The sequence below is a fragment of the Argopecten irradians genome, chromosome 2 (assembly GCF_041381155.1).
Source record: "Argopecten irradians isolate NY chromosome 2, Ai_NY, whole genome shotgun sequence".
Taxonomy (NCBI): Eukaryota; Metazoa; Mollusca; class Bivalvia; order Pectinida; family Pectinidae; genus Argopecten; species Argopecten irradians.
Genome location: NC_091135.1, coordinates 10,738,296 through 10,753,701, shown reverse-complemented (window position 1 = coordinate 10,753,701; position 15,406 = coordinate 10,738,296). Strand labels below are relative to the sequence as shown.

At 36.7% G+C, this 15,406-nt stretch overlaps 2 protein-coding genes across 3 annotated transcripts in view; one reads left to right on the top strand and one right to left on the bottom strand.

The window, feature by feature from the left end:
- Window positions 1-766: 766 nt before the first annotated feature.
- Window positions 767-6,269, bottom strand: LOC138314428 (sodium-dependent glucose transporter 1A-like). Its single transcript, XM_069254754.1, has 3 exons — window positions 4,429-6,269; window positions 3,635-3,920; window positions 767-2,946 (listed from the first exon to the last, which is right to left on the bottom strand). The coding sequence occupies exons 1-3, from the start codon at window positions 4,651-4,653 to the stop codon at window positions 1,910-1,912; spliced, it is 1,548 nt and encodes a 515-aa protein (XP_069110855.1). The 5' UTR covers window positions 4,654-6,269; the 3' UTR covers window positions 767-1,909.
- A 4,755-nt stretch (window positions 6,270-11,024) lies between these two features.
- Window positions 11,025-15,406, top strand: part of LOC138314424 (integrin alpha-9-like) — a 37,401-nt gene continuing 33,019 nt past the window's right edge. Inside the window, exon 1 of one of the 2 annotated variants that reach the window (XM_069254748.1) lies at window positions 11,025-11,371. In XM_069254748.1, the coding sequence (XP_069110849.1) occupies window positions 11,211-11,371 (161 nt within the window). In that variant the 5' untranslated portion in view covers window positions 11,025-11,210. The remainder of the gene's footprint in view (window positions 11,372-15,406) is intronic. The other variant, XM_069254749.1, reaches the window with a different exon arrangement.

Here is a 15,406-nt window from a genome sequence, read left to right as displayed (position 1 = left end):
CAGTGATAGTCAGTGATGGCGCTAGCCATCTACCCCGCGGTATTTAGGACAACGGCGGGAAACATAAGAAGACCCGCGTTATGCAAATTAACATACTAGTTATTTCAATCTAATTGTTCAGAAAGTGATGATACACGTGTAGCATTGTTTATTAATGGTAAGTTAATAACTTTTGCGAGACTACAAAACTATCGACCTCGTTTTACATTCATATTTTAAAAATTAAAAGCCATTTCGGAAAGTTAGTGGGCCTTAAGAGATTAAAAACCATTTCAGAACGGTAGTGGAACTTTAAGTAGATAATGTTACATGCATATTAAAACGGGTTTTGCCCTCGCCTCTACTTGAGTCAGCGGATCCCTCAAAAGAGCATAACTACATATGTATATTGTACTTTCTGTGATTTTTTCTTCCAATTAGGGATGTTCGATAAACCCAGGTATCAGGGTACCAAGATACCGTCTGAAACTGTGACTGCCAAACTATTTGCCAACCTTATTTGACATCAAATCTATAAATGCATTAACAAATTGTTTTTCTAGCCAAATACAAACACCAGCACACAATATTCTAACATCATATATACATGTATTTGACAACCAGCCCAGGACCAATTAAAGCATCCCATAATTTATGACCAATCAAAAACAAGAAAACGGAACATTCTAGATTCACTAAACAAATACGCATTGCAATAATTAATTTCTAGTCAATATCAAATAATAATAAAAAAAAATAAATAAAAATAAATAAAAAAAACCAGGAATCACATCACACAATTTATTTACTCAAACCAGACCCTTTCACAGATAACGGAACATGATTGAACATTAGAATATCATCTCAGTATACAGGAGAGACGGACAAACTCATGGACAAAGCCACGTCAGAACATATATCGAACACCTAAGACACTGACAATGAATCAATCTGGATGAACTATAGCCAACTTACACTTCACATTAGGCACCATACTGCAGACCATCCTCTGACAAAGGCAAATCACTAGAATATTACTAAAAGTAGCATAAAACTGAATAGGCCAAAACAATAAAACAGTTAGATTTGTCAACGTATTCAATATACCATACATACAATGCGAAAATAACGCCATCATAACAGGCAACACTACACTAGCACCTTCTAGACATCGTAGAATACCACACAGATATTTTGATACTTTCCACTCATGTTTTCTTCGACATTACACTGTCTCGGTATTCAGACTTACCTTCATGGTCCATTCCTCGTTTGATAGCTATAAAATATATACAATAATGTAGTAGCAAACTCCCATAAGAGTACATGTAGCAGTAGGACTATTTGCCACTCGTCGGAATAGCAATTTCCATAAGAGAAAACTATCATTATCTATTATACATATAGTAAATTATTTTTTACATAACTATGTTTATTAATTTGTAAATTATATTCCATAAATACGAATGATTGTGTTAACGCCATATCAACTACAGTTATAGTTACTTCAAAAGATCCTCTTCTAAATGCGCATGGTAAATCTGTTTTGTAAGAAGCTGTGGCACATCCAGGTTATCTCCTTGTGATAACGGAAACTCATGTTTATTTCACATGTGAATAACATAATGTATACTACCAAAGATACCTAGATATCGACACTCAATTACTTTATATCAATATCATTGTATGATCAGGCTAACTAGCTTTTCCTATTCCTGAATATTGAGAGGATATTTTAACAACAGATAATTATTGTTTCACTACCTTGACTACTGCGGACAGAGAAAGAGGTATAATGACAAATGACAAGGATAATCGATTAAAAAATAAAATAAAATAAAATAAAATAAAAATAAAAAAAAAATGATAATACTAATTAAAAAAAAACCAAGATGATAATATGTTTATATTGGAATATGAATACTATCCTTCATCGAGAGTCGGTAGTACTGAATCTAGATACTAACAGCCTAGCTATGAGTGAAATGTTGAGATACAGAAAAATCACCACTACACTTTCACCAAACAACAAGTATGTGTACCACATCGGCGTAAATGTCTCCATCAAGTACCCTAAAACAAGTGGGTTTATCATAGCACCACCTGATGACGACAACATGAAGAAGGTCATCACTTTTCCTGACACCGGAAGTAGCTTCTCCTCGGTCAACATCAGTACGCATGGGTAGATCAGCGACATTGACGCTCCTGTGAATACTACGCATGCCCAGATACCACCATTAATCGAGAAGCTGGCCGAAAGGGATAACAACCCTAAATCAACACACAGAACAATGGATAATATGAAAATGATCTTTGCCGGTGTAATAAGTTTCACTATCCAAATACCAAGAAAGCGGGCAAACCCGAACACTGCCCAGTATACCGACGTGACGTAAGACCCTTCGGCCTTTTTCCATTTTAACTGTTGGACACAGAAAGATGTCAGATAGGCATTGAATGTGTCTTCCACAGCACAATAAACGGCTATGAAACAGCAGACACTTAGCACAACTAAAATCCTAACCCCAAAAGGTAACTTTCTAGAAATACGTTTATCTGTTTGCTTGGTTGTCTTTGTTGAATAGTTCCTGTTTTGTTGTCTCGATCTCCAATACATTATAAACAAGGGTATTGAGGAAGTCAAGTGTAAAACTGCCGTTATACTATATGCTATATATAGCTCCGAATCGTCTGCGTTATGACTAGTTGTTGTGGTGACGTTGTCAAATGTTGTTGAATTGTTGACGGTAGTATGCGTGTAAGTAGACACATTGTAACCAATAGGAGGAGAGTCGTGTATGACGTCAGAGGTTAAAGTGTCATTAGAATATTCATCCGTCTCCAACAAGAAAGGCGATGTTACCAGAGGGGAGAGTATGCCGCCAAAGGCAAAAGAGAAGTGCAAGGCCTGCATAAAGGAGCGTGCTTCACGTCCCCACAAATACAAGATCAAAGCGTTTCCACCTAAAATATAAACAAAATAAAACTATTATCAGTACATACTGGTATATATTCCGTCTTTGCATATAACTGAGTTATCTGCCCTTGCGAATAGGTGTTGATTGTGAAGTCATGTGTTTGCGAGCGTAACGTCATACATTTTGGAGAAAACGACGTAAATTGCGCTCACAAAATAATGACGTAACAATCGATACCTACCCGCAAGGGAGCTACCTCTGTGGTATGCAAAGACGGAATACTCATCACGGACGGAGTAATATTTGGCTATACTATGACATCTCAGTAACGAGCGTGTAGGTCGAGGATCGGGGCATCCCCTATATTCCAGGGGTTACCATCACTAACGACAGTGATACTAACTTCTACATTATTGAGGATGTTGAAAGTGATGCATTAAAACAAGATTTTGCCTTCCGGTAAGTGACTTGAACTGAATAGGGATGAGATAATATATTATTTCAGATAGTAACGATAAACGTTTATAATATTTGCATAAGTATAGAAAGGTATTGTGTAACTGGAATACCATGCATCGTTGCATTATCCCAGTCAATTAGACGCAATACTGCGAGCGGCGACACAATTTTAAGATAGTGATCGGTAAATATTAATCAGTCAATCAGCCAATATTGTATATAATGTGATAAATATTGCAAACCATTTACAATATAACATGATAGACAGTACTCACTTGCCGCGATTCCTCCAACGTAGAAACCGACACCAAATTGCATAGCAACCATGACTTCGTACCAGACGCACCATGGCAACGCGGCAGTTATCACTGTCCCTGCCACCGGAAGTACTGTCACCAATAAGAATTTATTAAATCTATCAAAAATAAATCCGTTTATCACAGAGCCCGCCAGGTTACCGATAGATCGTCCAGTAAGAAATGCGGATGCTTTTGTCACGTCCGTATTTGTAATGATTTGAAGGTCAAGAAAAGCTGGCCCAAATTGACCAGTCGACCATCCCTACAACAAAACATATGTATCTAGATTTCCACCATGATATTAATAGTAGAAAATGTTATACGTGTTTCCGAATTAATTTAATACTACAATATGTTTTATCTATTTCAACAGAAGCTGAAAGTTGATATTTTTTTACATCCTCGATACTTCAGGGGTTCCGATCACATACGATCTCTGCATCCCTGTACTATCTGACAGTAAAACTGATGGCAGCTCAGGGGAACAAATCTGAACCAATCATAGGCATGCATAGATTGTCTGGGAAGACTACAGAGATGCCAAACGTCAAAGACACACAGTCTTAAGTGATCGGAACCCCTGGAGTATCGAGGATGCATATGGTTGTGTATCAATATAATACATCTACTTAATTGATGATTGAAAAAATGAAATTGCGAAACATGCGTGAATCATAATATCGTTTACAATAGAAGTAAGTGATATAAGAAGTAAAATTAATATACAGTTACATGTGTATATGTATGTATATGAATATATGTAAACGTACCAATGTAAGAAATGCCCAACATAACGCCAGACTAAAGATGACCTTTTCTTTGTAGATATGATCTGTTTTCATCCTCTGTGTCCAGACAGTTTTCCCACCAGGAGGAACCTGGTGTATAAATCCATCGTTTTCCTCTCCGACGTCGTTCTCGGGAGTAACCTGGGCTTTTGTGGGGGTTTCATTTTGTAAACTAGATTGTTCCTCCATATCATTTGTTTCATACATAACTGAACGGTAGATTACACTGGTGTCTATATCCAACAAAATGTGTTTTTATGCTGAAAATTGAGGAAAAAATAGTTTACATTAATCATATAAATGTAGATAAATTTTCTAAGTCAATCCAAATGTGTTATGGTCATTCCTGTGGCTCATCGTTGTCGTAGCCATCTAAACATAATACCGATTTATCAGTGATAATTGCACAAATAATCTCAATACGGATTTATAAGGACAGTCACAAAATGTTTACCAGGTGTTCCGGAACAGTGAGCGTCCTTTACACACACAAATCATGGTCAAATAGTGGTCACAATTTCGAATGAGACTTATGTGTGACAACGAAAAATGAAACCCAAACAAAACGAAAAACTAATGTTATATCTGTGATTGGAAATGGTATGAAAGTAAAATTAAGTTTGGAATTCTTTAATCGAAAGGGTTTAAAGCATGAACGCCTATGACATAAAATATATTAAGATAAGATACTTACATCATTTGCCGGTACCACCATGCGTATCTCTGACCGCGACCCTTATCTTATCGCGGGCACTGACAGGTAATGTAGAACAATAGGTTAAATTCAAGTGGGTCTTTTTTGTATTACAGCTCGAAAAGTGATTTGCCGCCGAAATACAGAGAATTGGTCACGATATGTTATCTTTGACAGAGAACATGCACTTGTGATAAAGATGTTTTCGTTAAAGGTGTGGGGAATACAGATATTAATGGAGAAAGATGAGGTATGGTATAGAAAGTGTTGATGACACAAAGTCAAAACAACTCATAGTCAACGATAGTTGCCAAATTGCACATTTATTATTTTTTTAAAAATACTCTTCACTTTGGAGGCTAATTAAAAATATAGTGATGTACTTTAAAATTATTTGTGCTATAACAGGCCGAAACAAATTTTTGACCGATTTTTTTTTTCAATAATTCATTAGAAACCATCAAGTTTGATGAATTATGCTGTAAAATCATTCAAGTGGACCAACGGACATGTATGATGCCTTATAAACATAAATTACAACACAGAATTTATGCATTGTAAATTTCTAGTTTTTTATGTCGTATGTATGTAAATATGAGAACTTACAAACATAACTCACCTAACAATTACTAATAATACTGTAAAATTGTGACACGAAATTGAAGACCACAACTTGGCTTAATGGTCTTAAAATGGTGTTAAAAGCTCTTCTTGATTCGTGATATGAAAATTACGGCACATATAACTTTAAACTGTAATACCTTGAATGCATTGTCAGTCAGTGATAACTAAGAAGATGGAATACTATTGAAAAAGGTACTTCATACCCCGGGACTTTAAGACCAGTAGTCTTTTCATGAATCGAAGATGTAGAAGGAGATCATACATGGCATCCTGACTGTTCCCTCACCCCTCAGTGGATAGGTGTATACTTTCCAAGACTAACAGGAAAAGAAGGGCTTCGTTGCAGTGATCTGGTCTGACCTGGCAAATGTATGATGAATTCGGTCCTCTAAAGTAAATGAGTTCATCATGTAGCGATGGAATTAATGAAGTAGGGTTATAGAGAGTTCATAAACAGCTTCTGGATTCTATTCATGATAAACAACTCTATGCCTGTTGTTTTATCCTTTTTCATATATTTTTGAAATTGTTTTTTAGAAATGTAATAACATCTTTTTAATTAAAAAAAAAAGAAAAGAAAAAGAAGAAAGATAAGTTACATAAGAATTGTTTCGAGAAATTGTAGTCTGGTAACGGCGTCATGTGTATCCATTTGAAAGTGTCACTAGGAATTATGTGAAGGCATATCATTATCCTTTGATAACAATGTATAAATGTAGGTCCTTTTAAGGCTATATTTAATTATCCTTTAAATTATTTCTCATCATGAACTGTCCCATCCTCGATACTCCAGGGGTTCCGATCCATTACGATCTCTATACCCCTGGACTACATTGTATCTCATAGTATAACTGAAGGCAACTGATACACACATCAAAAGAGCCATATAACAGTACACTGTGGTTGACTGTGTGTCTTTGGTGTTGGGCGTCGCATTCTCTCTAGTTTTCAAAGGAAATATATGCAGGCTGTGATCGGTTCAAATGTTTTCCCATGAGCTGTCTTCAGTTTTACTATGAGATAATCCATGGGTTCCGATCACTTACGATCTCTACACCACTGGACTATCGAGGATGAACCTGTCCATGAAATGAGAAAAGCATTCCGTCTAGAAAACGACTTTCTTTGTCTCAATGTTCGTGCATATGACCATTATAACCATTTACAAGTCGTTATGACATTTATGTATTCACCTAGTAATTAAAACATTAAAATAGATGTGACGCCATAATTATCAAATCTAACTGGGAAACTTCATGTATACTTTATTCAAATACATAAACAAGAACTACTTGATAAGATCACATATTATAGGCAAGGTGGGTTTTTTCAAATTATGAATGGCCTTAATAAGTTTGTCTTGTAAGCACTTCAAGATATTACACACACAGCAATGACGTGCCATGGACACTACATGTATACATTGAAGTGTCTTCAAAATAAACAATCTGATCGCTCACGTACAGTCAATTGGTTCCCGGAATGATCATTATCATTCTAAAAAATATGAAAAAGAGATACACAAAATTATGTTTTGCAAGTGTAAAAAGTTTGTTTCCGCGAACCATTTCACTGTATGTGCATGACTTACAAAAGAGATTTCACAGCGTGATTTCGAATCCTCGATTAGCTATATTGACAGACGACATTGCTCTTACTCTTGGTGAATATAATTCTGTCTTTCATACGTGACTGTCTGTTAAACTTTTTGTTGACAAGGCCTCAGCTTTAACATTTCAATGATTTTTGTTTTGTTTTAATCTGATATTATATGTAGCTGTCTTTTTTGATATTATATTATAGTATTCTAGCGTAGAGTTGAAACCGTTCCACTTTTTTATGAATGTTAACTTATGCTTATACATGTATATATATTTATTTATATTTTTTGTTCATTTTTCTTTATATTAACCTTTCGCATTTACTTTTTCTTCTTCTTTATCCTGTTCATTATTATTGTTCAATTTATGTACCTCTTCAATTTGGAGGAATAAAGAAATGAATGAATGAATGAACAGCGGAATTTCGAATATTCATGATAAACAAACATTTCTGTACACGAGGTTCAGTTTTTGGTCTGTTTATATTGTAAATGATATTGATGTCTGGATACATACATATATGCCATAATTGGAAAAATATTTTGACTTGTTGCAATTGTCAGTAATTTGTATTCATAAGCATATTAAATTTGAATAAATTAAGCTGTAAGAATCATTCAAAGGCACGGACAGACATGTATGATGCTTTCAAACATTTGCAACAACACGAATTCGTCCACTGTAATAGTTTTTTTTATACTATATGTATGTTTAGATGAAAACATATCTAAAGAAGTCACTTTGTAATTACTAATATCATTGTGAAATAAAGCTAACCCATAACTTTGTTTTTTGGGTTGTGCAACCTTTCCCTTGCGCCTTACACGTAAATATCATGATTTTTGGCAATGCTATCAAAACATATTTTTAATGTTTATTTGACTTTGTAAAATTAAAACCTATGATATGTAATTATTGTAATTCTAAAAATTTTATTAACGTCTAGTGTTCAAAATCATTAATTATAATCGCAGGGGCCGCGTTGGCCGAGTGGTGGCGCTCCACCTCTGAGTCACGAGTTCAAATCCCATGTGGGGGCAGCTGCCAAGTACTGACCGCTGGTTTTCCTCCGAATACTCCGGCTTTCCTCCATAAACAAACCTGACACGTCCTAACATGACCCTGGTTGTCAATAGGACGTTAAACATATAAAACCCAAACACTTTATAATCTTCATTGTTCGTCGGTTGATTTACCTCTTACTTCTCACATGTAGAGAGACGCAAATTAGAGATCCCTTTTAGTTAACGATTCCAAACACAGACTGGATGATAATTTATATAGATCAATACAATATGGCTAAACCACCAAGTTTAGATATGAATTATATACATGTAAAATGAAATATACGTTGTTTTTCACATTGTACGTGCCATTACAGTAGGCTGTTTAAGCATTGTACATGTTAACTTATGTAAATAGGAAATGTTATTTCCTCTCGGCAAGCCACGATATGAATAGAAATGACGAATGTATTGTTCGTCCTAATTAGAGTTCAACAGGAAATAATGGCGAAGCTTTTATAGATATATATACAAAATGAGTCGTAATATCATTAATGCCCTGATGCGTTATCGTGTGCATAGAGAGGAAGCTACACTTTAACTTATAATAAGGTCAAAGGTTATGGTGTTGCTTGGCTAGCGCTAATGCCGTTTTTGTTACTGTTAGAGAATATATACTCTAAACATGTTACGTACATTCGTTGGCATTCTTGAAATCATACGGTGAAATATTTCTATCCTGCATGCTCATATTATACATGTTCGAGATAATTTATTCTTACAATGACAAAGCAGCAACTATACTATATGTATTAGGGCCGCGAGCTAAACATTGAAGGAAGAGGGAATATATAGTTTTTAAAATAACGTTTATTATGTTAACAAAACAATTTCTACATTTACCAGATTTTCTTAAAGATCTAATGAATTAATTATCTATTGCTCTGAATTGAATGGTGTTTATATATATACAGACAGTGTTTACACAAAATAGTTATTTCTAATGCACGAAAGGATATTAATTCAGTTTTTATTTAAATGCTACAGTCCTGCACTAGTTTATATACATAAAGACATTAAAAGTAACTACACAAAGCCTTGAAATTCATTACGTGTTGTGTTGTAAAATATCAAAGATATATTACTATTATTTTAAATCGTATGTTGCTTGAATAAAATGTTTCACAATTAATCTACGCAAAAGATATGTTTATATCTGCACAAAGATGGATGTTTTTTTTATATCTATGAAAATAATATCACATAATGAAAATGTTCATTTACACACGAAGTTACATTAGATATACACGTACATGTACAACGACCCGGAAGTGTAACCGTACGCAGACGAAGTTAAAACACTTGACAGCATACAAAACACCATTACTTATTACTAAGCTTCCCTGAAGCTTATTACTCTCTAGATAAAACTTTGAACAAAACCCTTCCTTACTAGGAAAGTATTTTGGGTCGTGTACTAATCTCTGTGGTGGTTTTATATTAAGTTAGACAGTAACCGGAAGTGGAATACTTAGATATAGTGAGTTTCCGATACGCGTCATTGTTTGTCATGGCGTGATAGCAAAAATGTATTCGTACAGGAAGGGTGGAATTTTGTGGTTTCGCATACTTATATAGTTAAATTACAAACAAGTAAAGCCATCCAGGGATGTATGTTCGGGTTTCCTTGATACAAGTACGAGACGTTCATATATGCTATGCTTTTATTTTATACGTGTAACTATTTATCACGAAAGATGACACGATAAAAAAATAAAGGAGATCTATGAGTATAAAGAAACCATATAATGTTAAAATTCTTCAAAAATTTCGTTACGAGTACCATGGAATATCACGCCAATTGTCCAACTAAGATACAGTACCCTTCGATTTCATGACGTCACATTATTTTTCATATGATGACGTCTCAATCCTCCCTAAGGTATTTTTATGCCAATTTTCATATTGCAGATGGATTATTTCATACATGTATAGAAGAAAGTAACAAGCACGGGACTACAAAGGATAACCTTGATATCGTCTCTCCTAAACACTCAGACAGCGTTTATTTGAAAACCCAAATATTATATCTGTAACTATCTATGTTTACAAGCAGTGCGTCTTGCGTGCGGAGATAGCTAGGGGTCCGGTCTGCATTCTAACGCCCTCTTTCCAACCGATAAAGATAAGTAAAATAGTATTTTAAACATCTGTTCATATCGTAAGAGACCGCCATATGTAAGAATCGGGGAGGGAGATGGGAGGGACGGGATCTAATGCTGCTACAAGGCTAGCACGTTGTGCTGTGTGTTTATACAGATTTCGAAACATATATCTAGAATATGAGATCTAGATTAAGTTATGACGTTACTGCAGCATTGGTTGGGTAGTTCTTTTAACACAATATAGATCTATCTATAAAATAGTGATAGAGATTTGGTGTAAGTTTCACAATGTCTGCCAATACAGGTATTTAGGTAAAGCGACAAACGCTCGTCAATCTGTGATAAATATGTTAGTTTAATATACAAAACCTCCGAGGTTAAGCACATAAAGCTCGACAGGCTTATTTAAGTATACCAAACTTCTGAAATTAAGCACACAATGCTTGCTAGTCTGTGATATGAGGATGTGATGTTCACAAGGGTTACAGCGCGCGCATTCTCCAGCTTCCCGTTTCACATCCGCACGACTTCAATCGAGTTCTGTGTTTAGTTTTGTCAGTTCACGACCGCCATGTATCTAAGTCTGTAAAGGAAGCGTTCAAATATTTGGATATATGTGTACATCGAAACGAAAAGTGTATTTTCTTCAGATTGGACACACAGATAATAATTTGTTATGGCGACCTCTGCCAAACTCTACCTATTTCTGACCGAGTGTGTGATGGTTGTGCTTGGATTTAACTTCGATACAGAAAACATTCTTATTCTAGATGGACCAAAGAAAGGAATACAGTTTGGATTTTCCTCAGGAATGTTTTTCCAGGGAAACGTTCCATGGTAAGATGCACTTCATGGTAAGATGCACTTCCGGCTCTGAATGGTGACCCGGATGTTGACTGTCTGTCTGATACAATTACTATTATAATATGTATGGTCTTAGTTGAAACAAAACGTTTATAAGACCAACTACCGACCTAAGTGCTTTGATCTTAAACGGCCGATATTCGATCACGTATGTTATAAAGCACTCGATTGTATAAACTCATAATTAAAACAGGCTTGTTTCTAGACTATCAAACACTTTGATTAGTTCGTCCATATTTACATATGGTCGCAAGGGACCTAGAATTTTAGTTGTATCAAAACATTTGAATCAAAATAATATATTATCGCAGTAATATATTATATTTCCCTACGCCCACTACATCTACCGCACCATCCTTCATTCCCCTTGAAAATATGATTATCCAATACATTTCCTTCGATAAATGTGTCTTTCAACCCAACCCAAAATATTGAAACGCACAATCGCGTCACGTCCGGATTTCATCGTCAATATAACGAGTCGCAGTCACAGACTACTACTCTTGAAGGGGTACGTATATACGATGGCCGAAAACGGACTGACAGAATTGTGTTACTAGTAACACGTTTTCGCCAGCAAAATATATGTACGTACAAATTTTGTGTCAAAAAACTATAGTTATAGGGATGCTATAGTAGTACGTTTTCGTCAACAAAATTTGTACGTACATATTTTGTTGACGAAAACCTGTTGTTATGATAGTAGTAGATTTGGCTGTACACGAAATGTGTACATGACAAAAACGTGTAGTTTAGAAATCTACTGAATCCGTATACCAATTAACATTCCTTTTTTCTGTGATTGATCGTTACACGGTCATATGGTGACTTCACTTGATAAAGGCTTTGAAAGGTCAAAACAGTTTTAAGTTTCCTTTCATTATATTGTTGTTTTCAAATGCATGAGGTTAAAAACATATTCAAACTTAATTCTGAAGGTAACCCGGATTGCTATAGTTACCATATTATCAAATACTTATCCATTCAAAGTTTATTACATCCCTGCAACTGCGAATCCGCCATATTCGTATGGTAAAAACTAGATATACCACCCGTAGTAGTAAACCTGCATATATTATGATCTTTTTTGTGTATAAATCAGGTAGGAAAAAAAGGGGGGGGGGGGGGCTCAATTTAATCTTGACCGCTATAGTTCTAAGAATAGCACTACAATAAGTCTAAATGGGTTATTACTGAGAACGTCTTATACGTTGTGTATCATGACTCATTGCAGTGAAGTAAACATCGCGTTTTGGTTTTGATGCCCTTATCAGGTAAAGTCACCATATGACCGTGTAAGAATCAATCACAGAAAAAAGGAATGTTAATTGGTATATGGATTCAGTAGATTTCTAAACTACACGTTTTTGTCATGTACACATTTCGTGTACAGCCAAATCTACTACTATCATAACAACAGGTTTTCGTCAACAAAATATGTACGTACAAATTTTGTTGACGAAAACGTACTACTATAGCATCCCTATAACTATAGAATTTTGACACAAAAATTTGTACGTTACATATTTTGCTGACGAAAAACGTGTTACTAGTAACACAATTCCGTCAGTCCGTTTTCGGCCATCGTACGTATAGGACACTATATGCCAGTTGGTACCAAATACCAGAAATAGCTGTAGAGGTTCTGTACTAAAGCTTGTCAATACAGCTCTTAAGGCTAGTAAGGTGCTCATTTATCTCCACTTTATAATAACTGTCTCGGCTAGCAATAGGACAATATTTGGTAGAATAAAATTCTATGTATCATTTGATAGCAACTCTAATAATACTAACTCAATGCAACAATAACCAGTAACTCCAATATAAAAGACAAATATTGATTATTTATAAAACAGTAATGAATTTAACAAATTTATATTCACAGAATACTCTCACATTCTTATTATCACTGCATAAACTTGATTACAGAATAATCATTATAACCTACACAGACATATAACCCACATCACCCTGTCACCCAGTCACTGTAACACTACACAGACATATAACCCACATCACCCTGTCACCACAGTCACTGTGACCCTACACAGACATTATAACCCAACTTCACCCTGTCACCCTGTCACTGTAACCCTACATAGACATGTAACCCACATCACCCTGTCACCCCAGTCACTGTAACCTACACAGACATATAACCCACATCACCACTGTCACCACAGTCACTGTATACCTACACAGACATTATAACCACATCAACCTGTCACCCCCAGTCACTGTAACACTACATAGACATATATCCCACATCACCCTGTCACCACCAGTCACGGTAACACCTACACAGACAATTATAACCACATCACACCTGTCACCCCAGTCACTGTAACCCTACACAGACAAATAACACCACATCACCCTGTCACCCCAGTCACTGTAATACTACACAGACATATAACCCACATCAACCCTGTCCAGCCCCAGTCACTGTATACCCTACACACAGACATGTTAACCCACATCACCCTGTCACCCGTCACTGTAACCCTACACAGACATATAACCCACATCACCCTGTCACACAGTCACTGTAACCCCTACACAGACATATAACCCACATCACATTCCTGTCACCCCAGTCACTGTAACCCGTACACAGACATATAACCCACATCACCCTGTCACAGTCAGTTACTGTAAACCCTACACAGACATATAACCCACATCACATCCTGTCACCACAGTCACTGAACCCTACATAGACATGTAACCCCTACATCACCCTGTCACCCCAGTCACTGTAACCCTACACAGACATATAACCCACATCACCCTGTCACACCCAGTCACTGTAACCCTACACAGACATATAACCCACATCACCCTGTCACAGTCACTGTAAAACCCTGACACAGACATATATACCCACATCACCCTGTGTCACAGTCACTGTAACCCTACACAGACATATAACCCACCATCACCCTGTCACCCCAAGTCACTGTAACACTACATAGACATGGTAACCCACATCACCCTGTCACCCAACGAGTCACTGTAACCCTACACAGACATATAACCCACATCACCCTGTCACCACAGTCACTGTAACCCTACACAGACATATAACCCACATCACCCTGTCACCACCAGTCACTGTAACCCTACACAGACATGTAACCCACACACCATCACCCTGTCACCCTCTAGTCACTGTAACCCTACACAGACATATAACCCACATCATCCTGTCACCCCAGTCACACTGTAACCCTACATAGACCATATAACCCACATCACCCTGTCCACCAGACAGTCACTGTAACCCTACACAGACATATAACCCCACATCATCCTGTCACCACCAGTCACTGTAACCTACAACAGACATATTAACCCGACATTCATCCTGTCACCCCAGGCCAATGTATACACCTACACAGACATGGTAACCCACATCACCCTGTCACCCCCCCAGTCACTGTAACCCTACACAGGACATATAACCCACATCACCCTGTCAACCCCAGTCACTGTAACCCTACAACATACATATAAACCCACAATCACCCTGTCACAGTCACTGTAACCCTACACAGACATATAACCCACATCACCCTGTCACCCCAGTCACTTGTAACCCTACAACAGACATATAACCCACATCACCCTGTCCACCCGAGTCACTGTAACACCTACACAGACAAATAACCCACAATCAGCCCTGTCACAGTCACTGTAAACCCTAACACAGTCATATAACCCACATCATCCTGTCACCAGAGACACTGTAACCCTACACGAGACATATAACCCCAACATCACCCTGTCACAGTCACTGTAACCCTACACAGACATATAACCCACATCAGTCACCCGTAGTCACTGTAACCCTCACAAGACATTTAACCCCACATCACTGTAACACCCTACTGTCACAGATATATACCCATATCCACCCACTGTCACCGTCACACTCACTGTAACACTACACAAGACATATAACCCACATCACCCTGGTCACAGTCACGTTGTAGACCCTACACAGAC